Raw genomic sequence first — 24,553 nt, forward strand, 5'->3', positions numbered from 1 at the left:
CCAGATGGCATGAACTTTCCTCAGAAAGTAAGATGATAGTAGCCTCAATGTACAAATTTACACCCTCTATTTATCATTTGCAATTTAAAGAGTAAGATAATAATTAGTGTGCTTTTACTACAGTTATATCATAATCAGTATTTTTACTGCTTTTACATGCCTTGAACAAATTGTTCAAAATTAACTGATAAGACTGCTTTATTAAAAGAAATCAAACAGTAGAAAATCCAGGACGGATTGTAACAATATTAGAGAAGGAAAGTTGCTACTCACCATACAGCAGTGATGCTGAGTCGCCATAGGCACAAGAAAAAGATTCACACAATTACAGCTTTCAGCCATTAAGGCCTTTGTCAACAATAGACACACATATACACACTGCAGTGTGGTTTCAGCTGCCAGAAACTGCAGACATGTGTGCGAGTTGTGTTTGTGGGAGTGTATGTGTGCCTATTGTTGCCAAAGGCCTTAATGGTCGAAAGCTATAATTGTGTGAATATTTTTGTTGTGTCTATGGCGAGTCAGCATCTCCACTATATGGTGAGTAGCAACTTTCCTTCTCTAATATTTCTATTATAAGAAATTATAAAGATAATTTATCTATACAAAAGGTATAATAAAAAACTATTTTCTCATAGCCATGTCACATTCATAACAATGTTACACAATTTTTATGCAGACATAAAGTAGCACTTACTTGCCAAGAAAATAGATGAAAAAGATAGTAGTTGGTGATGATTGCAAATATCACGATAAATATGATAAGCAATGCAGCAAAAGGTTTGAGAATCTTCACCATAAATTTTGAAACTTTTGGTAAAAATCTTTGTAGAAGCAGACCAATAAATAATGGAATTAGTAAACCAAATGCAATTGTCCCAATTCGTACATAAGGTATAGTGATCTGAGCCTGGGCAAATATTGTATGGCCAAGAGAAAAGATCCACAGAGGCATCATAGCTGAAACATAGACAACACAGTGTGAATATAACATTTTATACACAAATGCAGAAAAGTACATAAAATGTAGGATGTACTTTGCCTCCAAAGCACCCTGGAATTCTCTTAAGTCTGAATAGAATAGTCAGGGCAGTACACACAGTATTCAGTAAAATGTAACACTCTGCCAGTATGAAAGAACAGTAGCTTATAAAGATAATTAGTTTACAGCGTGTCCCAAGAAAACACCGACAAACTTTATAGACAATTTCTTTACACATAAATAAATAAAAAATGCTTTCAACATTGCAGCACAGTCAGCAATCGTGATAATCTAATATTATCTAATCGATTGCAATCAAGGCTGATATATTAAATAAAAAATGTGCAATAAACATGAGCTCTATAATGCATACTTTAATAGCTATGACCACTTGTTCATTTTTGCTAGTTTGAAACGCATCTCTCCTAATGAACAAGTGCACATAGCTCCTAAGGTATGCACTATAGAGACCTTGTTCACTATAAATTTTTTTCTTGTTTCTGTGTAAAGAGCCTGTCTCTAAAGTTTGTTGGTGTTTTTTGGGGGCACCCTGTATAAATCACTCGCTCCAGGAAGATACTCAGTGCAGTGGCTCATGGGAGTACCATAATCAACAAAAATTACGAGATGTTGTATGACGCTGGACCAATATTAACTTGTTGTTTGGCTGCTATCTACCTGAGCTCACATACAGTGGAATGTATACTGCTTTGCATCATGTGTTGTTAACACCAAATGTCACATTTGTTTTCATACACACTAAACTTATTTCATAATATTCCTTTAGTGTTTCATGCTCAAGTTTTTTTCTCTTTGCTGTAGATATTATTTGACCATGAGTGGAAACTTTGGGAGCTGTCACGGGAAAGTGGTGAGATGTATTGTAGGAGCTGTAGTAAATGGTTTCACTGGCAGGAATGTAGCAGGGAGGACTCTGTGGAGGTCACTGTGGCCCTCTCATGAAACTGCAGAATATGTGGCAGTATTAGGTTAATCGAGGAACAGGAAGGCAAAATCTGTGCCATTCAGGCACAGTTGAATCACGGTAGGACAGAGCTAGCGAGAATGAGAGAAGGTAGTAGTGAGGAGTGTGGTTGGGAACTGGTGGTTGATGGGAGTGCTAGCAGGAGAAGAATGCAGACTGACAGCTCTGTTGTGTCTACCAGCAACAGGTTCCAGGTTCCAGGTGCCAGAGTTGAGGAGAGAGGAGCCTTAAGATGATGTAGGAATAGGATATGTGCAGAAGACTTTGCCACTGAGCAAGAATGATAGTTATGGCACATATATTATGAGAGAGTATACTGCCACCAGGCAGCAGCCATGGTAGATGTGTAAGCCGTCAATTACAGGAGACGTTAGGGCAGGAGTACCAAGTCACCAACATTTTCAAGCCAAATGCTGGGCTGGATCAGATGAATGAGGATTTAGGACTTTTGTGCATGAATTTCACAAAAGATGATCAGGTATCAGTAGTGGGTGGGTCAGAGAGGAGCTTATGTAGGGATAGGACAAACAAGATAGGTAAGATAGCTTCCCTAATTGGTGCCACCAATGTGAGCACAATAGAGCTGTTCCTCTGACGTGATCAGCCTTGTCTTGGCAGTGCTGTACAGCGAGTTAATACAGAGCTGGAAATGGTGCTGATGACTGCTGGCTGACACATACTACACTGGTGTCAGTGGGAACTATCAGGAGATGGGGCTGTGTTATGTATAGTCTGCACCTCAACAGATTTGGGAAAGGGAGGTGGTGATCATTAGTAAGAGTATAGTGGGTGGATATGGAGCCACACATGGCCAAATACCTCTTCTTGAGAGCAGGAGAACTAGACCTTTTCTTTAGTATACACTCTTACAAGTGTCTCAAGCAGCTTATAGATTTTTGCATCATGTATGCAGAAAATAGAATATGCCACACTGGAGTGCACAAGCACAAAGGAAAGCTGCTCATAATTATCTATTATTCATCAAAATGTGCAGTCCATTAAAAATAAAGTACATCAGCCTGAAGTTGAATTACTGTCCTTAAACAGTATGATAGTATTCATTACATGAGCACTGGTGTACAGATGATGAATTGCAGCATATATCACTATCCTCATTTAAATGTGCATGTTGCTATTACAGAATTACCTTATAGGGTGGGGGATCATGTATTTATATCACGAGTGGTACACATTTTAAAGCTAGAGAAAATCTGTCCACAATTAACATAGATAAATATTTTGGATTGGCAGCCACTGAACTAACAAAGTTAGACATCTATAAGGAGTTAATAATTCTGTGTGTTTACTGCACACCTAGTGGTAATGTGGACACTTTTTCAACAAATTAACTGAGGTCCCGGAAAGATCCTGTCACAAAAACTAACAAAATAATATTGAAGATATGAATATTAACTCAGGTGTTGAGGGTCAAATTAGCAATAACTTTATTAATATTTTGAGCACTTCTGATGTGGCACAAATAGTAGACACTGCTATGACAGTATCAACAAGTTCAGCTTTAATTTTAGACCATGTACTTATGGACATTGACAGGGAAAATTGTAAAGTATTTATAAGAGATCTTGGCACTTAAAATCATTACTGTTAGATAACAATGCTAAAGACAGGTTTGATAAAACCTGCAAGAATGCAGAACTATAAAAGGATTTTTGTATGAACATAGGATACATACTTTTTCTAGGGAATTGGCAAATCACACATGGATGAAATTCATATGGAAAACAAAGCTGATGCTCAGTTCTTCTAAATTCTGCACATTGTTTAAATTAATCTTTGGGGAGGCACTTCCAAAATTAGTCATTTCAATTGCAGCAACTAAGGAAAATAGAGGGATAACTGCAGGTATTAGAAAGTCCTCATTGACATTTAAAGTTCTCAGTTCTTTGCAGGAGCACTACACTAATTCATAATTCCTAGAGCACTATCACCAGTATTAAAAAAAATATACAAGGGTGTACTGCTTCCTGAAAAATACATTCACTGACAAAATAACATATAATGCACAAAATAAAAGTGAAGAACTGTGATGTAGTGTAAAACAAAAAACTGGGAAAAGCAGACAAGTATAATAACACACAAATCAAAGATGGGGGTAGGAAATAAAAAGTCCTATGGAATAAGCAGATTTTGCTAATGATTATTTCTCTGCTATTGAGAAGAAGCTACAGAAAAATCTTCCAATGACACACATAGCACCCAAACTAACCTATGAAGCAAGCACAATGATGATGTTTCCCACAACAGAGCTTGAAGTCAGGGAGACAATATAACAATTAAAAAATAAAAAGTCTGCAGACATCGAAGATGTTCCCATCTCTGTTCTGAAGACTTGCATAGATAGCATTCAAGCACCATTACAAACATAATAAACAAGTCTTTAGTTCAGTTATTTTCCCAGAGTACCTATAGCATGCAAGAGTGGTGGCCTTACTGAAGGAAGGTAATGTAGAAAGCATTAAAACTACTGGCCGGTTTTACTATCATCTTCATTCTCAAAAATTGGTTGCTGAAGTGGGAGAAGCACAATATTGACCATTACAGAGTTTACAAAAGTGGTACTTGAAGCTCTTGATAGGAATGACTGTGTTAAAGGCATTTTCTTAGACTTTTCCAAGACTTTTGACATTGTTAACCATAAAATAATACTAATCGAGCTACAATCACTAGCTTAAGAGGGACAGTGAATGAGTGGTTCCAGTCTCACATGGAAAACAGAGTGCAAAATGTGGAAATAGTACACTTGTCTGCTGCTGATAAACTTTTAGTAAAACAACTGTCAGACAAGAAACACATAAAAAGAGATATTCCTCAGGATAGTGTATAGAGTGCAATTCTGTTCTTAATATATATCAATGACTTTCCAGACACTGGAAAAAAGTGGAAAGTGAAGAAGCTATTCTCTTTCCTGATAACAGCAACATCATAGTCAACTGATGAAACACCAGAACTCCTGTTATATGAAGTAAATGAACCCACTAATATTGTTTACAGTTGGGCAGTATGAAATAAATTATTTCAGGTCTTTATTAATCACTGACCACATGTTGCAGAATAGGCCTTACTTTGATATACAATAACAATCACTATATTAATTACTGTTCACATTGCATCTACAAATAATTTTTCCTATATTAACCTGTTGTATGGAACTGTAATCATACTCCTAAAACTCAATTTCTCCACCACTCATACCCAAAAATTCTCCTAAACTGTAAAATGGATTGTTTATTAACTATTTACACAACTTACTTTCCAAATTGTTGAAAGGTGTATTGTTTGCAGAATGTGGCAATCTGTTAAAAATTTTAAACAGTTCAATACACATCTTATTTCTGGTGTCAAACTCTGCTATGTTGTTTTCCATATATATGAACGATGCATAGATATGAAGATTTGTCACTGTCATTATTTTGATCTTAATGAATAAAGGGCAGCAGTGTTCCCTAGGACCAACTTTACACATTATTTGTATCACCTTTTTCTGAATCAGAAATACATCGCTGACGTAACTTGACTAAAACAGTCCAAAGTAAGCTATCCTGAGAAATTCATTTCTTATTAAATTGGGTAATTTCCATAAGAGATAGGACACCCTTGATATCTTGCTGCAGGCGTGATTAATATGGGGTTGCCAGTTTAGTTTGGAATCAATATGTATTACAAGGAGTTTTGCTGCTACACCTTTAATTAGTCCCAGCTGGAGGTGATGTGTTTTCTCAGGATTGCACAGTAGTTTATTAGATGAGGACCAGTTTAGCATTAAGGAGAGAGTATCCCATGATTTCTGGCATAACCCCAACATATCTTTATCTGTGGTGATTGGAGTTGTGTCATCCACATAGCAGATAATTGACCAAAACCCAACATAATGTGGCAAATCGTTGATCGCTGTGATGAAGAAGAACAGTCCAAGGAGAGAGCTCTGAGGAACACCAAATGCAACTTTCTTCAATGAAGAATGCCTATTTTGAACTGACACATACTGTCTCCTGTTATTTAGATAAGAATTAATTATTTTCACTGCTGTATTATTTATTCCATAATATTGTAGTTCGGCTAATAAGTTGTCATAGGGGATACTGTCAAAAGCCTTACTCAAATTGCAGAGTTCAAGAGAGACTGCATTCTTATTTTCAAATGCAGTTAATGTCTGATTAATAATTTCAAGGACTGTAGAAGTGGTAATTTTTTTCTTGTCGAAAACTACAAAGAAAGTTACTTCTTTAAAAGTAGTTACTAAGCTGCATGTGAAAAACAGCTTCAGATACTTTGGAAAAGATTCTAACAATGGACTTGGGCCTGTAGTTCTCAGCAAGATGACTTTCCCCCTTCTTTATATAGATACAACTTTTGAAATGTTGTGCTTGTCAGGGAAAACTCCAAATTCTAGACATTATTCATAAGAAGACCAAATGGTTTGCAAATAAGGTGTATTGTCCTTTTTATTTTGTAATTAGACAGCCAGTAACAGTCCATGCTTTTTATGTCAGAAAATTTTGAAACAGCATTAAATATATCTAGGGGTGTGACAAGGTCCCAATGGAATTCATATCTTGTAGGTAGCTGATTAGTAAATATATCAGTTGCTGATGTGTCTGATTGGTTAATTGTAGGTCTTAATTCATTTACTGTAGTTGTAAAATGTTTATTGAGCTCTTATGACTCGAGTAGAACATCTTTGTTTGGAAAGAAATGGATTCTTGTGCTATAATATCCCAGGCAGCCTTACATTTGTTTGGAGCTCCTTCTCAGTAATTTTGAGAGGCAATTAGTTTGGCAGGTTAAATTTTAGCTTTTAATGTTTTTCTACATTTCAAGTAAGCTTTATAAGAAATGTCATAGTGCCCTGTGCCATATTTCCAAGTATCTTTATACATCTTGTACAGTTAAAGCACCTATTCCCTGACACCAGCAAGGTCATCAGAGAACCATTTAAAATGTTTACCTTTTCTGTTTCATTCAGAACTGTCTGTTTTCAGTGGTGTAGAAGAGCATCATAAATCTATATATGTCTTAAAGAAGTTATTAAAGAGAGTTTCAGCAGCTGATTTATTGACACTATATTTGTAAACCAAGTCCCAGTTTGCATTTCTAAGGTAATCTGTGAGTAACTTAACTAATCCCTCTTTCTGACCTCTCATCCATGTCATGCTTGGCTTCTTATCTACAGCCAAGTAATCATTATCTAACTGTATGTAGTGGTACCTGAGGAATAGTGGATCATGATCTGCAAAACATCCATCTGCTGTGGTAACAGTGTATAGGTCTCTTGAGAAATTAACTATAATATTGCTCAAACAGGCATTCCCACGTGTTGGGCTATTGTTAGTACAATATAAATGTAATGATTGAGTGTGTTCAAAAATGTTTTTGTGTTGTACTCATCTGAGCTGGACAAATCAATGTTGAAATTACCACATTTGTTTCAAGTTTTAAAATTCTTCACACCATTTGTTCAAATTTCTCAAAAAATAAATTAACATCCCATTTGGAAATCTATACAAACTGACAGTTATCATATTCTGATTCATCAGTCTAACAACTAAATTCTCCAATTAACTCAGAGGAATATGAGCTTACATCTATTTTAAAAAATTTTATGTATTGTCTGATAAATATTGCAACCCCCTCATTTTTTCTCCTGTTCCTGCACACAATAGCTGCCAGAATGTACTCATTACGTATGAAAAAAATCTACTTGCTTTTCTGTAAACCAATGTTCGAAGACATGCTGTACATCACATTTTGATCATAAAGATAACAAACAGTATGCACTCCAGCACAAAGAGAGGAAATGATGCTGTCGCATTTAGCAGATGATAAATCTATAGATAGTGCATGAAATACAAAGTTTGTGGAATGAACACAAAAAGATACTAACAAAAAGAGTTGGTTGGTTGGTTGTTTGGGGAAGGAGACCAGACAGCGTGGTCATCGGTCTCATCGGTTTAGGGAAGGAAGTCGGCCGTGCCCTTTCAGAGGAACCATCCCGGCATTTGCCTGGAGTGATTTAGGAAAATCACGGAAAACCTAAATCAAGATGGCCAGACGCGGGATTGAACCGTCGTCCTCCCAAATGCGAGTCCAGTGTCTAACCACAACAAAAAGAGTCATCAGCATGTTACGCTCTTGGAGTGTTAGCACCAAGGTGTAACAGCTAGTGCCGTGGTGACATACTATGCCTATTTACCCTCAATTCTTAGCTATGGGATTCTTTTCTGGGCGTCGAAGGTACAAAACATGGTCACAGTTTTTAAAGTGCTGAAAAGGGGCATAATACTAATAACTGGAAGTAATAGTTGGGCTCCACGTAAAGAGCTATTTAAGAAATTGGGCATCCTCGCTGCACCAAGTGAGTATATGTCACGTCATGGAAAAATTAGTAAATACTTATAAATATCTTATACATAACCCTGGAACAAGAACCAGTTGAGAATTTCATTTCCCTAGGAAAAACAATCAAAAAATTCAAAATGGCATTCTATATATAAGGTAAAATTGTACAATAAATTGCCAAAGGAAAGGAAAAAGATTACTAAAACACATCAGTTTAAGGAAGCAGCTAGCTAGAATGGTTTTCATAAGTAATGCAAATTACACAATTAAAGATTATGTGACTTACTGTAGTTGGTAGTAATGAAAGGGGATAACTACAACCCTTGTCACATTTCAATACGTGATCACAGTTTACTGCTTTCACAAGGTAATCATGTGTAAAGATGTAAAATGCATGACAGTAATCTCTTCTGACTGTTTCTCATGTTGACTGAGGAGCATTGTTGAATGTGGCAGGAATGGAGTCTGGAGATGGTGCAAGAGGAACATCAGGAGCTTCTCAATCCCAGGAGTCATCAGCAGGTATCCTTTAGTGTGTATGGCAATGAACAATCAAACGATGTTTTATATCACAAGGGACAAGAAGCAAATTGTGTGTAACTCAAGGAATATTACACATATAGACATACTGAACAAGGCACTGCAGTTGTTAAGACACTAACCCTATATTGAGGAGGATGGATTTCTGTATGGCCATTGTGATTCGGATTTTCGTAAATCACTAAGGCAAATGCCAGGGTGGTTCCTTAATCAAGGCCATGGTCAACCACATGTCTTACCCTCATGGAGTACTTGTCCCATACTCAAAGCATTTTATGTATGCTGTGTGTTGTGTATTTTGATGCACTGATTAAGGGTGTCTACGTGGACAAGAAAAAAAAATTCCCGGATTTTTCCCAGATTTCCCCGGTAAAAAACACGATTTCTCCTGGATGAAATTACGTATAAAGCAGGTGAAAATACATCTGTGTTAAGCAACAGTATACTTTCTCTGGGAGCTGTAAAACCTATCAGTCCTTTGAATGGTAAAGGTCTTATACCGGCGGAGGACGTCCCAGCACTTTAGAAAACAAAATCCAGGAAAAACAAAAATGTTTGGAAAGATGTTTGATGCAAGACAATATGCACAGAGTTTATTTTCGTATTGTGAAAGTATACCCACAAATTCCACAAATTACAGCACGGTAGCTTCGGAAACTCTAAAATAGAGATTGCGTTGAGTGATGCACTCTTGTCAGCCAGTCATAGCTCATGTCACGTGATCTCGCTAGCGATAGCGAATGACGGCAGTTAATCAGAGCACGAGGCCTATGAGAAAGACAGGCCGCGGCGCGTACGTTACGAAGGTAAGCCAAGCTCGCTCAACTCAGGAAAGTGCGTTTCTACAGCGGTTAACTCGTAAGTAGATGTGTATGTACGAACGAGAATTGCATCGTCTATTGGCACCCTACAATGATAGGAAGTCCGTAGGCCTACTAACAGGCTCTAATTTGGCAATTAAAATCATGCCAAAATGATTATCAGTTGCGTAGAAAAGTCGAGGTGTTCTGGCATGAAAAGACTTGTGACATTACTCAGTAACACATTATGCACATTTTTTTGAAGGTCAATTACACTTTTTGCCATCGATCGCATAATTTTTTATCTATGTAAGAACAACATTAAATATGAAAACTAACTTGAAGCTCGGTCTTTTTTTAGCGTGTGTTACACGTTAAGTCATATCAAATACAAATGTGCCGGTAAAATTTTAAATAGTGGCATAAATGACTTATCTTCTGGGCCCGACATTTTTCAAATGGCTGATCCTCAAAGTGTTACGTTTTGAATGAGAGTTATAACGCCCTGTGATTTAAGAAATTCACTGCACATTCTCACACGTAACATAAATCATCTTGTGTGGAAATTTCCTTTGAAAGTAACGCATCTCAAGCCATTATTCGTAATATTTACTGGTGATCTGTTAGAAATGTAAACAATTGTGATGTCACGCATATTGAATGCACGTTAGTTGTTGCGGACGTACTGCATAATCTTCGACCTAAAGCCTTTGACACTTTATGGTGTCGGCAAACTGGTCTGTGCATTGTGTAAATTACCCATTTTCTATGCAACTAAACTTTTGTTTTGGTGTTATTCCCTGATTTATGTTTCATTGCTGCAGTATTATTCAGCAGTAGTGGACTAAAGTTCTTTGTCAGAGTATCAGATCTTACACGTCAAACCTACAAAACTTTAACTGAAATCTAAAACAATGAAAAATCCCCGAATTCTAAGAAATTCTCAGGTTTTTCCCGGATGTCCCGGGCCGTATACACCCTGTGATTTGCATTGTATTACCTTGACAAATCTTGTATCAATGTGAGATGATCCTTGTATGAACAAAGATAAATAAATAAACTAGTGCTGTCTGTTAATGAAGACAGGTTAGCCATTAGGAAGAGAATTTTGTCGATGTGGCCAAATACCTCTCAGATGTATTAATTCAGTTAGTGCCCATCACCCACCTCCCAAACGTCTTGAAGTAATACACAAATAGTAGCTACTTTTAAGTTCCTGTAAGCCTACTGTAATATACGAGGAAGCATAATGTAAAATGTACAGTATAAAAATGCTGACGTTATGTCACACACTACAGTATCATGTATCTTCTGATATTTATAGCTGTTTATAGACATGATTTGCCTCACTAAGACAGTCATTTAACTATTTTGTGATATTACTAACAAATTTATTAATTATGGAGGGAATCTTTTACTATCTAATAATTTTAGTAAGTTATGAGTTTCATCCGAGCATTTTGAAATGTATACTTCCCACTCCATAAACCTCCAACACAAAAGGAGTGCCTTCAGAAATGTGGAACATATCAAATTATACATCAATTGGCAGAAGCACCCACTGCTGGCTACTTTTGTAATATATACTAACAACCAATTATAGAGTAAATGTTAACCTACTCAAATACATAGGCAGTATTTGCGCATGCATGTGTGCTTACATGCACGTATGAGAGAGAGACAGGGGAGGTGGCTATTATTCATTATAAACATTTTCTCTGTTGTTTCAGTAGGCAATTTTGTTTATACAATGTGTGGCTGAGCTGCTCCTTTCCAACTTCCTTGGCCTGACCTTTTCCTCTCCGGTCTTTTCTAACTTTTCCATTCCCTGCTGAGATCTTTTATTCCCATTTGCCCCACATTTCTCACTCTCTCATGTTCCATCTCTGCAGTTTTTGATTATTACTTCTTATAGTCCTCACTTTGGTACTGCCACTACAATCTCCCCCTCCCCCATACACGCACATGGACACACACATCGACCCAATAACCACTCAAGCAAATAGTGTCACTATCGTCATGTGTAACGTGTGCATGGTTGTTTTTGAGTGTGTACTTAACTGGAAAAAAGAGATAGTAAAAATATTATGTGCTTTTAAGTACACTTAAGTGCCATTTATCAATCAGCTGTAAAATATTGGTTGCAAATCTATATGATTTTCATTATTATATCTGTCCTGGAATTTTTATTACCATGCTGCAACACTAAACAATATTATACCATTGCAAGTAAGGTGACAATCAAAATTGGCACTAACCTATTTCCAGTTATGAAATAATAACTTAAATATACTAAAAGGAGATTATTATAATGAACGTAAAAGAACGATGCATACCAAATGCTGCAAATGTGCTTATAGTTGTCATTGTTATGCTGAGATTTATATTTCCATCAAGGGCATAGGTCCATATATTTGATGCTCCACCTGCTGGGCTCGTTCCAGTAAAGAAAAGCCCTAGCTGCATAGCAGCAGATGATGGAAACAAAATAAGGCCCAGAACATATGATATCTGCGATAAAAAAAAGGATCAGATTATTGAAACTATAATACTGTTAATTAGCAGATATTCCAGAAGTGAGCCACAGCTCTGAAAATCACTACTTTACAAATAAATAAGCATTTGAGGTTCATTATCTTACTGCTTGATTACTGTCTGTTTTATTAAAATTGTACATTATAAGGGATCATTTGATCAATGTGTAGTGGCGTACTAGAACTAACACTTTAATGGTTAACATGTTGATAAAAATACAAGCATGTAAATAAGAAAACTACTTATGGAACAAGAGAGAGAGTAGGCAAAAAGTATATGCAATTAATCTTCATGAGGATAAAGTGAAATGTGGCAAATCACTTGCAGAAATGAAAGGTTTATTCAAATCCCTTGACCTAGATCGCAACATCTTTAAAAATGTCTTCCTCAGGGGATCAATAGTTACAGCTGCAATAGTCAACATTGCACATGTATTGAAATACAGGTATACAGAAAAAATGAAAAATAACTCACTACCAAACATCAAACTGTTTGCACTTACTATTTATATAATGTGAAGGTACATTGAGACTGTAGCTGTACGACACCAGTGAAAGATAAAATTTACCTCCATAATAGTAGAATCATACAAATCATGCTGGTCATCACTAGACAGTACTTAACAAATGTAAATAGTGAACTGACATCTTGCAGATGTCTCTTAGATTGAAGAAAGTGTCAACCGAGAGATGGCACTACTTGTATGTGTGGGATATGTGCTCAAAAGCGAGTGAAAAGAAACTGGAATAAAATTTTAAAACTGTAGCCTAGAAACAAGGGATTCAGTTACCATATAACAAAATGAAGACTCAATACATCACATTTTATAATATTATTGTCTGGATTTAAAAAAAAAAAAAAAAAAAAAAAAAAAAAAAACAATGAATCATGTAAACTTAACATACACTCTATATAAAAAACAAAAAAACAAAAACAAAAAAATAGATGACCTAGGAACGAAATATCCAAATGGGATGGAAATCAATAGATGTGTGGTACATGTACAGGCAAGCAAAGTATTACAATTTCAGAAAAGTTAGATGATTTTTTCAAGAGAAAGAACTTCATGAATTAAGCAAGTCAGTGAACTGCTGGCCAGTCACTGGCCCTTATGCAAGCAGGTTTTTGGCATGGCATTGACTGACAGACCCAGTGGACATCCTTCTGATGGATATCATGCAAAGTTCTGTTTAATTGGCACGTTAGATCATCAGTGTCCTGTGCTGGAGGGTCCTAATCCATAATGCTTCAAATGTTCTCAGTTGGATAGAGATCCAGATACTTTGTTGACCAAGGAAGGGTTTGGTATAGCCATGAAGACAAGCAGTAGCAACTCTCACTGTGTTCAGATTCACATTATCTTGCTGAAGTGTAAGCCCTGAGTGGTTTGCCAAGAAGCACAATGAAACAGAGTGTAGAATATCGTTGAAGTGCTGCTGTGCTGTAAGGGTGCTGCTGCAGATGACAACCAAAGGGGTCCTGATATGAAATGAAATGCCATCCCAGACCATCACTCCCAATTGTTGAGCCATATGGTGAGCAACAGTCAAGTTGGTATCCTATTACTGTCCGAGGCATCTCCAGACACGTCTTCAATGGTCATCAGAGATCAGTTCAAAGTGGGACCCATCATTGAAGACAATTCTACTGCAGCCAGTGAGATTCCAGATCAAATATGCCCAAAACCACTGCAAATGGGCTTGTTGGTGTACAGAGGTTAAAACTAGTCAGGACTTGGGGAGGCATGAGCATAGTTTCCATGCTGTGAGTCACCTATTAGTGGTTCTTGTGATCACTGAAGCTCCAGTTGCATATCAGATCAATGCTAATGATGAATCTGGGACTCTTGAGTGCCTCTCTGATGATTGCTTGGTCCTCATGTTCTGTCCTCTCTCTAGGTCAACCACTTCCTCCTTGACACTGTGTTCAGCCATAGTTCACTTACTCTTGTCAATATCACTGAATAGAGGCATTAATTCTATTTGAATGTCTAGCAATTCACTGATTACTCCAACCGGCTTCTTTGAGACCAACTACACGTCCTCTCTCAAATGCTGACGTGTGTATATTGTTCACATGCCTGTCTGTGAAGCATAGTTATGGTCCAACTGAGCACACAGAATGAAATTTGCAGAGACTTTATACCCTGTTATCAACATGTCCCCTGTTTACTATCCTTGCCAGCTGCACAGTGAAACTGCACAGCTATGTCACACATTCACCCATCACCTGCCGAAGTTTCCAATTTTGCATTTTCTTCGATACCTGGATGAATATCAATTTGTGACCATGTGGCCAGTTTGCATAACTCCTTCACTGTGCTTTTTTTGTCTTACAATGCACATCATTTGTGAGTGAAAGCACAGAGGATGTGGAAGGGGAGAGGGGCGGGGAGGAGGGGTGCAGGGTGGGGGGGAGGAGAGAGCAAGTCAAGTATTAAGGGCAATTATTATAAAAATAAAATAAAAGTGTGAGTAAAAATTATAGAATTCGATAATCTGTGGTTTGTACTGAAGACCAAAAGGTAATCTTATATACAGAAAGAATAAGTCTAAACTGAACCATTTACATTACCAAAGTATTACTGGAGGTAGTAATAGTGCTAGGGAAGTAGGTAGAGAGGAAAATAACATTTCCTTTATTGGCTGTATGACTCAAAGACTCTCTGTTATGCTGTCAAAAATAAGGGCCTAAAAATACGTAAGAAATTTCTGTTTTCAAATTGTACCTGTTCATTTAAAATACAGCCATCTTCATAAGTAAGAAGTCTTTAGCTTTTAACTTCCTTATGCAAGAGCTCTTAATCGTCTAGTTTCCATGGCACATAATGGAGAAAAAGCAGGTGTTTGGCAAAAGTTGAGTGGTACACATTTCCACCTCCCTTCCCTAGCAGATGTTCTTTGTATCTTATTTTAAAACATCTCCCTGTATAATAATTAGGACAGTTCCCCCCATCCCATGGGATATGGGCTGCTAGTGGTATACTGTCCCATTCTTCACCCTAGTGAAGAAATGACAAAAGATATTTATGGATTCAAAAATTTAAAAAGATTTTTAAAATAAATGCAGAAATGATTACAAATATACAGAGTGCTTTTTCTTGGTTCAAAACTTAAAAAGGAAATAAAAAGTCTGACAGGTAAGGATGAAAAGACAAAAATAATCATCAAAAACTTTAAAATGAAAATTAAATACCAATGTTCATTAAAAAGATGTACTGCACTTTCACTAAAGAGCTGAAGGATGTGCACTGATGAGGTAGCTGTGAGGGGATTAAATGTTTGAATGATAGTAGGTATAAATTTATAAGCCATTGGGTGGTATCCATGGGCAGAAGATAGGCCATAAGGTGCATATTGGAAAGATGGAAAAGAAGGAGAGTGAAAAGTAGAGGGAGGAGAGACCAGATGAGGTGAAATAGGTGGGAAAACCTGTAGCTGTTAAGATGGATAAATATGACAGTAGATTTCATTGTCTGGGAGAGACAGTCAGTTGAAATTGTGTTGGGATAGTATATGGAGCATGTGTATGTATAGAGATCATGGACACAGCAGCAATGAGGGTTGATCATCAGATGGGAGACAGTGGAGTTACTGGAATCTGGTTGATGGATAGTACAGGAGATGCAGAGGCATTCAAGGTGGGCGAGGAGGGATCCGAACGTCATGTGATGATGGAAGACCCATGTTGGGGAAGGTAAACAGATGTGGAAAGAGAGATGGAGCGCAAGGCATTCGATGGGGTGGAGATCCATGCAGCATTTGAATATCAGATAATGAGTTGGATCAGGATTTGGTGGGTGTGGATATATACACTGATCAGCCAGAACATTATGACCACCAACCTACTATCAATACGAACCTAACAGCATCACATGGCAAGGAACGACTGCTGGTCAGACACAAGCATAGTGCATGTAGCACCAGTGAGCATGCTGTTTTGTGTGTAGAATGGGGAAGGTGTACAATCCATCTGAGTTTGACCAAGGGCAGATTGCAATGGCTTAGAGGCTCAGCATGAACATTTTAGAAACTGGGTGACTTGTTGGATGTTCAAGGAGTGCTGTGGTGAGTGTCTTCAACATGTGGCAAAACTAAAGTGAAACAATGTCCAGATATCGTAGGATTGGATGTTAGACATCATAGGCTGGGCAGACTGGTAAAACAGGATAGGCAGTGTACTGTGGTGGAATGAACATGAGACTTTGATGCTGGACACACTACAAGTGTGTCTGAACACACCCCGGCACCAAATACTCCTAACAATACAACTCTGCAGCTGACAACCCACGCATGTGCCAATGTTAGCACCACAACATCGGCAATTATGACTGAAGTGGGTTTATGATATTCAGCACCATCATGCCGACAGGAGGGTTTGAATCTGTCGTCTTCCAGGTGAACAGCACCTGTACTGTGGGATGGAGGTAAACTGGCAACAGCTCCATTATGCTCTGGGGAACATTCAGGTGGGCATCCATGGCTCCAACAGAGCTCATGCAAGGCACAATGATGGCCAAGGAGTATCATGAACTGGTTGCAGACCACGTACACCCATTCATGACAATCACATTTCCTGATGTCAGTAGCATTTTTTGTCAAGATAAGGTGACATGTCACAAGGCCAGGAGTGTGATGGAGTGGTGCGAGGAATACCTTGGTGAGTTCCAATTGATGTGCAGGCTCCCCAGTCCACCAGATCTGAACCCGATTGAACACATCTGGGATATGATTGAATCCAGTGTCAGAGCACATCAATTCCTCTCCGGAATGTATGGGAATTTGGAGACTTGAGTGTGCAGATGTGGTGCCAATTCCCCCTAGCAACCTATCAAGACCTCATGGTGTGTCACCACTGTTATATGTGAACACACCAGCTATTAGATAGGTGCTCATAATGTTCTGGCTGATCTGTGTAGTAGACAGGTGTAATCCCCAAGTTCAGCATATTGGTAGTTTTAGTCTATTTTGGGCCTTCTGTTAGATGGTTAGTACTTCAGGTTTCCACATTAGTTGCCAGTCAAGGGTCAGTCTGATATATTTTAGGGTATTAGTGAACTGAATTGGTTGATAGTAAATGGTAAAGTAGAAATCATGGAGACAGAAGGTATAAATGGTTTGTTCTATAATTATTGTCTGTGTTTTGGAGGGGTTCAGTCTAAAGGAGCCATTGGTTACACCAAGAGGTAAACTAACTGAGATGGACTTTGAGGGACTTTTGGGATTTCTGGAGTGTAGAATAGAGAGTGAGCAAAGTGTCATCATCAGCATACTGAAGGAGGTTGACTGGTGAGGGTGGTTTGGGCATATCAGCAGTGTAGAGGAGATAAAGGAGCGGACAGAGCCTGAAGGCACTCCTGCACAGATGGAAGGTACAGGAATTTGTATTGTTAATAGTGACAAAGGACAGCTGATTAGACAGAAGGGATGCAATAAAGTAGACATATTAATTGGAAGCGCATATGGCTTGAGTTTGCAGAGGAGACTAGATTGCCATGCATGGTTGTAAGCTTTCTGAAGGTCATGGGGCACAAAATTTATGGATTTACAAGAGCTGAGCTGGTGGGATAGGAAATGGGTGAGATGCAGGAGCAGGTCATCAGAAGACGGGAACATGTTGGTGTTGGTTCAGGTGTTGATGGATGCTTTGGGAGAGAATGGATTTGAAGATCTTGATAAACACTGAGGTAAGGCAGATAGGATGGTAAGAGGAGGTATCAGTAGGTAGTTTGTATGGTATGCTTTCCAGTTCTTGGAAGAGTTAATGGGAACTGCAGTGTTGAGTCTGGTGTATGTCTGGTGCCAATTCCAGCATTTTCTTGCATTTAGGAAGAGTAGGATGTTGGAGGTTTTCCTTAGTAGAGAATAGTAACCTATGGAGAGGATAGTGATGTAAAGAGTTGCAAGGACAACTAGAAAGGAGAGGGGGCATTCTTCAAGGTGTTGATAGGTAATGCTGGAATGACCAGGGAAGTGTGTATTTGTGGAGTACTTGTATTATGTCATGTACAGTGACTGGTGTATTTAATTCTGTTTGTGATATGTTGTCCAATTATTGGAAGCTGGGAGTCAGGGATGGGACAGTGCTGTTTGTGCTACTATGGATGGTAGGGAACGGTAAGATGGAGAATATGACAAAGAGACAGAATGCTGTTACTTTTGGAATGGGTGTGGTGTGGGATGGGGACTAAGTCACTTGGCAGGGAGTCGATAATTTGACCTCACCACTGGAGTTCTGCTACTGATGTTGACATAAGTGGCAATAATATAGGTGGAAAAGGTGTGGTCTACGTGGGTGAGGTAGTTGTAAGGGATAGGGTGTAGATAATGGAATTGGTAATGGCTGGGGTTTGGAAAAAGGAGGGTAAGGATAAGGTGTGAGGTGGGAGTATTGATAAGGGTGGTGGCCCAACAGGGATGTTCTTGTGGTGTCCAATTGCAGCTCTGCCTCTGGCCCTTGGAAGGGGTTATCTTGTGGAGAAGGATACAGGGAGAGGTCTTGATGGTGTGATAGGGTAAAGGTATGGACATTGTGTTGGGAAAGGTTATGCTTGAAGGATGTTTATTAGTGAGTGGGGAGCAGGTGTTATGGTACAGGATTTTGTAATGCTGTCACCTCATTGTATGGGATAAGAGCAGTTTGTGTGGATGAAGGCTAGAGGTTGTTTAGACAAGAGTGTCAAGGCAGATGAAGATAACCTGGTTGTAGGACTAGGTAGCTTGGGTGTTGAGACAGAAGATGGATGAGCAAGAGAGATTTGTTGGAGGTTGTGTGAACATTGGAATGAACAGATGTTTTGGAGGATGATTGTCATGGATTTGATAATGTCCTCAGCAGTAGGAGATGGCCAGAGGGAATTGTTGGGGTGGATGGGGGTATCAGTGGGAAGGATTGGGACGGTCAGTTCAGGATTGGTAGTTGCAGCTTAGCTTTGCATTTCACAGAAGAGGTGGGGTGAAAGTAATTGCAAGTAGGAGAGAAAGCAAGGTTAGGGCACTGTTTAACAAAATGGCAGGTGGGTGGGTTTTTAGAATCTGCAGTGAAGTGACCATTATGATGGAACCATTTCTGGTGACAGTAGGACTGAGGATGAGATTTGGAAGGTTCAACATTGTGGCAGTGGTGGTATATCAGGGCTCCCTCTTTACAGAGAAGGTTTATGTTGGCAGCAGATTCAGAGAAAACCTGGACAAGGCAAGTGGGGCCAAGGTCATTATTAATCTGAAATCTGGGTAATCATTCAGGTCAGATGCCACTTCCTTATCTGTGATCTCAAGGTCAACTTCGGTGATCAGTGGTCATTTGGCCAAGGATGTGCTGGTGAGAGGTGTAAAGGAGCCTTTGGGACCAAAGGCAATAGAGGTATTTTGGAGAGAAGATGCATGAAACTTGGGGTTCACGGACTTTTCTTGGTACGATTGTGGATCATTGATTGGTATGGTTGTGGAGGCTTGGTAGCTATTTGATTTTGAGGGTGAGGTGTTTGGCTGGGAGGAATTTTGAATCCAGGTTGTAGAGGACAAAGATGTGAAGGACAAGGGAAGATGTTGGAGGGGAAGGAGTTATATCCATGTGAAGAGCCATGTTAGGTTCAGTTTGCAGTATTTTAGGTGTGGGAGAGCTGGAGATGCTGGTGTCTTGGCATTTTGTTAGTTTTTTAATGGCTGTTGGAGAGAAGGATGTTTGTGGGTTTGTGGAATTGTAGGGGGGGGGGGGGGGTATGGCATTGTTATGTGGTGGCACGTTAATTGCCAGTGGTGAAAAAAGATAAGGGGATGTGGGAAAAGGGAGAGATTCATGCGTTGCTGTTGGGGTGGGAGAGGGTATGGCAGGTAGTGGGGAATGGATGTAGACGGATGGATCATATGACGTAATCCATGTGATGACAGTGGGAACTGGAGATGGGGAGGTATAGATGATGGACATTGTGGAATGACCCATGATGTGTCAGTAAATGGCGACCGTGTCTGACATGAGAGGTCTCCAAAGTGGTGCTGAAGATGGTGTTGGTGAGCTGTGGTGGAGTCATGGATGATGAGGTGGTGGCTAGCAATGGAATATCTCCAATGTGATAGGAAAGACAGTTCTGGTGTAAGAGCTGATGTGATGGTGATGATAAACAAATGAAGCTGGCAGTGGCAATGAAGACAGTGGTGGTGAAAAGACTGCTGTAGTGGGGAGATGGAAGTTGATGGATAGTTGACATCTTTGATGTTGGCAGCAAAATGGAGGTGGTGACAGTGACAATGAGAAAACACACACACACACACACACACACACACACACACACACACACACATAAGAAGTTTCAAAACATGAATAAACTACACACATGAACAGATAAATATGCAAAGTATAGGGCAGTGCTCCTACTGTCTACACAGCAATAAGAATAGCAGCAAGTGAACTAGTACTATGTAGTATCCTATTCAGACTAGTTGGTTAGTGCTGGAAAGATGTCAGGACAGTCATTTTATATCCACCTGAATTGGTGAAACGATCTTCTTCTGCACCAGTTGTGTGGATTAAATTTTGTTTTAACCTATTTTTAACAGAGAACTTATTATCTGCATATTATCATACGGTCACTTAATCCCTTGTTTCTAGATTACAGTTTTAATGTTGATTGTTTTAAGCCATTTTAGTGCTATTATTTTCACTTATTCTTGAGCACACATATTGCGCACACATGTACTGCCCTCTCTCATTTGAAAATCTTTTCAACCTAAGTGGCATCAGTGTGTTGTCAGCTCACTAGATACATTTGTGAAGTACTGTCTAACAATGATCAGCATGATGCACATTGTTTTACTAATATGGAGGTGAATTTTATCTTGCACAGGTATGACTACAGTTTTAATGTATGATATCTGTTCAAAAAATTCCAGAACTTTGTTCACAAAAATTTTCTATGTTTACCTTCTACTTATTGTGCATGGTCTCCTTCGAAATACTCTTCTTCATAAATGATACACCACTCCTAACATGGTTTCCACTTCCAGAAGCAGTCTTGGTACATCTCTTGCTGGATCATGTGAAGCGCTATCCATGAATTTTCTTTTATCTCGTCTATCATTGCAAGTCTTCATCCTTTCAACAGGGTTTTCAGATTTGGAAATAAAAAAATAGTCTGTAGGGGCCAGATCTGGAGATTACAGAGTATGAGGCAACACAGTGATTTCGTTCATTGTGCAATAGTCACACACCAAGAGGGATGAATGTATGGGTGTGTTTTCGTGATGCAAACACCCTGTGAATTGCCTCGCCACATTTCAGGCCACTTCCTTCTCACATTTTCTCGCAGGCATCACAATGTGTCCCGATAGTACCATTAATTAACAGTTTGTCCTTGTGGCATGAATTCATGACAAACTAATCCTTCAATGTCAAAGAAAACTATTGGCATGGCTTTGACATTTGGCTTGAGCTGACAAGCTTTTTATGGTGTTGGAGAATCTTTCTCAACCTACTGTGAAGATTGAACCTTGGTCTCAACATCATAATTGTAACCCATGTCTCATCACCAGTTCTGATTCTCTTAAGGAACATCTTGTTCTCATTTGCGCAATCCGAAAGCTCTTCACAAATTGAGAGTTGAAAGTCTTTCTGGTCTTAATTCATAAGCCGTGGAACAAATTTGATGGCAACATGATGCATTCCAAGATGCTGTGTCAGGGTTTCATGACATGATCCAACTGGAATATTACATTCTTCTGCAGTCTCTCAGACAGCCAGTCTTCAATTAGCACGCACACTTTCCTTGACATTCCTGACATGAGTGTCAAAAGTCATCCTGAATGGCACATTTAACTTCTGTCTGGCTATTTTTAAACCGTGTGACTGAGCGAGGTGGCACAGTGCATTTGGGAGAACTATGGTTCAAACCTACATCCAGCCATCCTGATTTAGGTTTTCCATGATTCCTCTCTCATCATGCAAATGCTTGGATGTTTCCTTTGAAAGGGCATGGCTGACTTCCTTCCCTAATACGATGGGATTGATGACCTCGCTGTTTGGTCCTCTCCCCAAAACCAACCTAAAGCACGTTAAACACTCATAACACCGAGTATGGCTTAAGCATACTAACCACCGTAGGTTTCCTGCACCATTTGGTGTGTCTCTGTAAATGTCCCCCCCCCCCCCCCCCACACACACACAAAATTTAATGCAGACACATTACCCCTCTAACTCTGCCATCTCAAAATTTGCAAACTGTGTGACGCAACATTCTACTCAGTACAGCAATGAACAATAACTAACAGACATTCAACAGTGAAACTTGTGGCAGTTACACATTTAACACAGGCATGTGCAGGGATGCCAACTCACATTTCACTTCAACACACCATTGGCGCGAAATTACAAATGTTCTGGAATTTTTTGAACAGACCTCATGCTTCCATAATGTTATATAACCAGCAAGTGTAAACAATTCATTGTATGACAGTGAGTTATTTTTCACTTTTTCTGTATACCTACATTTCAAAATGTGTATAATATTAACTATTATAGGTGTAACAATTGATCACTTTGAAAAAGACATTTTTAAAGATGTTGAAACCTAGGTCAGGGGATTTGAATAAAACTTTCATTTCTGAAAGTTATTTGCTGTATTTCGCTTTATCCTCACCAAGATTCAATTGTAAAGCTGCTGCATCCAGCAGTGTTCAAGTTTTTTAAAAAATATATGCAATTAAGAAGAAATAATACACTACATATATACAGTGCTGAATTTCTGAAAGTATGCTTGGGGATGAATCCCCTTTAACTTTTTGAATTCTCAGAGGAGAAAAAGTTACATTTCATTCATATTCAAAAGCAGAAAAATCATACATTACTGACATTATAATCAAAAGCAAGTAATGATATTAGATTTTGTCTATATCTGATGCATTTGTTAACATTATGTTGATATTCTTTTCAGGTGTCATGGCAGGCAATTTAACAGCCTTTTGAAACATGACAAGTTTATTGACCTGTAAATTATTATTGACATTGTTCCAAATGTGAATGTTAAGAGCCACAGAAATAAATAATAGTCTTATGCGGTCAGATTTTAGAACACATTTTGAGAAGGCACTGCTTTCATTATTATGCAATGATGTCATAATGCCAGTTGTTCACTTCTGTATTCAGTGTTGAAGAATTTAAGGTGAAGTGTGGAATTCTATTAGAGTTTGAGTTGAAATGAACTGCAAGATTGGAGAGCGTTTCTCATCCCCAAGAAAAAAGATTAAGTTTTATAAAGAAAGCAATTGAAAATAGACTTCGAAGTAATGAAGATGGTATTTCTTCATTCACTAAGCTACCAGATCTTTATTGCTGGCCTGACAATACAGAAGTTGCTTTTTTGAGGAAGAAATTAAAAAAAATATGCCAGAGATTCAGATTTCCCAAAAGAAAAGCAAAAGCAGTAAGAGGTTTTTGAAAGTTCTTAGAAGAAAGAAAATGTTCAGCTCATTATTACCTCTGGTAAACACAATTAATTGCATACCAATATCCATCAGTGAATATGGGAGGGTGTTTCTCACAAATGAACATAGTTTCAACCCCACGAAGAGCATCACTGCTCCTGAAGACTCCTGCCAATTTTATGTTTTCAAACTAGTAGGACCTCCTTTGCAGCTGTTAAACCCAGGTCTTTATGTGGAGATCAGGTTCCTGAAAGTGGAGATGACTGGCCACAGACAGCAAAAGTAAGGAGTGGAAGCAGGGTAAATAGATAGTGACATTCTGATGCAGATTTGGAACCTGCTTTAAACAACAAGGTTCATCTACAAGATGCTTTATATTCAGCATGTTTCCTCTGAAGTATTTTACACTTATAGTATCTACAACAAGTCTGTGAAAGGAATTTTTCATTGTTCTTTCTGTTCACTTTTGATATTTACATTTGCCCAGATTACATTTGTAACTGATATTTATCTCAGTGGAATTGAGGCAGTAAATATGTTGTATCAAACACAGTAGAAACTATATTATCTTGCAGACATATATCCCATTAGAAACTGAAGATTTCCCTTTGTTTCATTGTTAAATGAAGCTTTAATTCTTATTACAACAAAAAATTGCTGGAGTCAATAACTGAAATCCAGTTACTCACAGAAGTAATATCTGTCCATCCAGTGAGTAAATGACTTACTTAGATGTGGTAGGAGGTTGGAGGGAGGGGGAGGTTGCAAGGAGTCTAGACAATCTTCATCCGGTTTCATAAGTCTGTATGCTACTCAACGCATTTGTAACAACAGTAAAGTTAAGCTACATGTGTTTAATTTGAGATGAGACATCAGTTTTAATATTGCATTAAGGCAGGTACACATTCTGTATGTATTGAAAGTACAATATTTGTAAATG

At 38.5% G+C, this 24,553-nt stretch overlaps 1 protein-coding gene across 1 annotated transcript in view; it reads right to left on the reverse strand.

Annotated features, from left to right (window-relative positions):
- LOC124613857 (ileal sodium/bile acid cotransporter-like) overlaps positions 1-24,553 on the reverse strand; it is a 200,767-nt gene that overhangs the window by 4,154 nt on the left and 172,060 nt on the right. Inside the window, exons 4-5 of the mRNA XM_047142586.1 lie at positions 12,001-12,175; positions 698-960 (exon numbers count right to left, since the gene is read on the reverse strand). Of these exons, the coding sequence (XP_046998542.1) occupies positions 698-960; positions 12,001-12,175 (438 nt within the window). The remainder of the gene's footprint in view (positions 1-697; positions 961-12,000; positions 12,176-24,553) is intronic.

Source organism: Schistocerca americana, chromosome 1, assembly GCF_021461395.2.
Source record: "Schistocerca americana isolate TAMUIC-IGC-003095 chromosome 1, iqSchAmer2.1, whole genome shotgun sequence".
Classification (NCBI taxonomy): domain Eukaryota; kingdom Metazoa; phylum Arthropoda; class Insecta; order Orthoptera; family Acrididae; genus Schistocerca; species Schistocerca americana.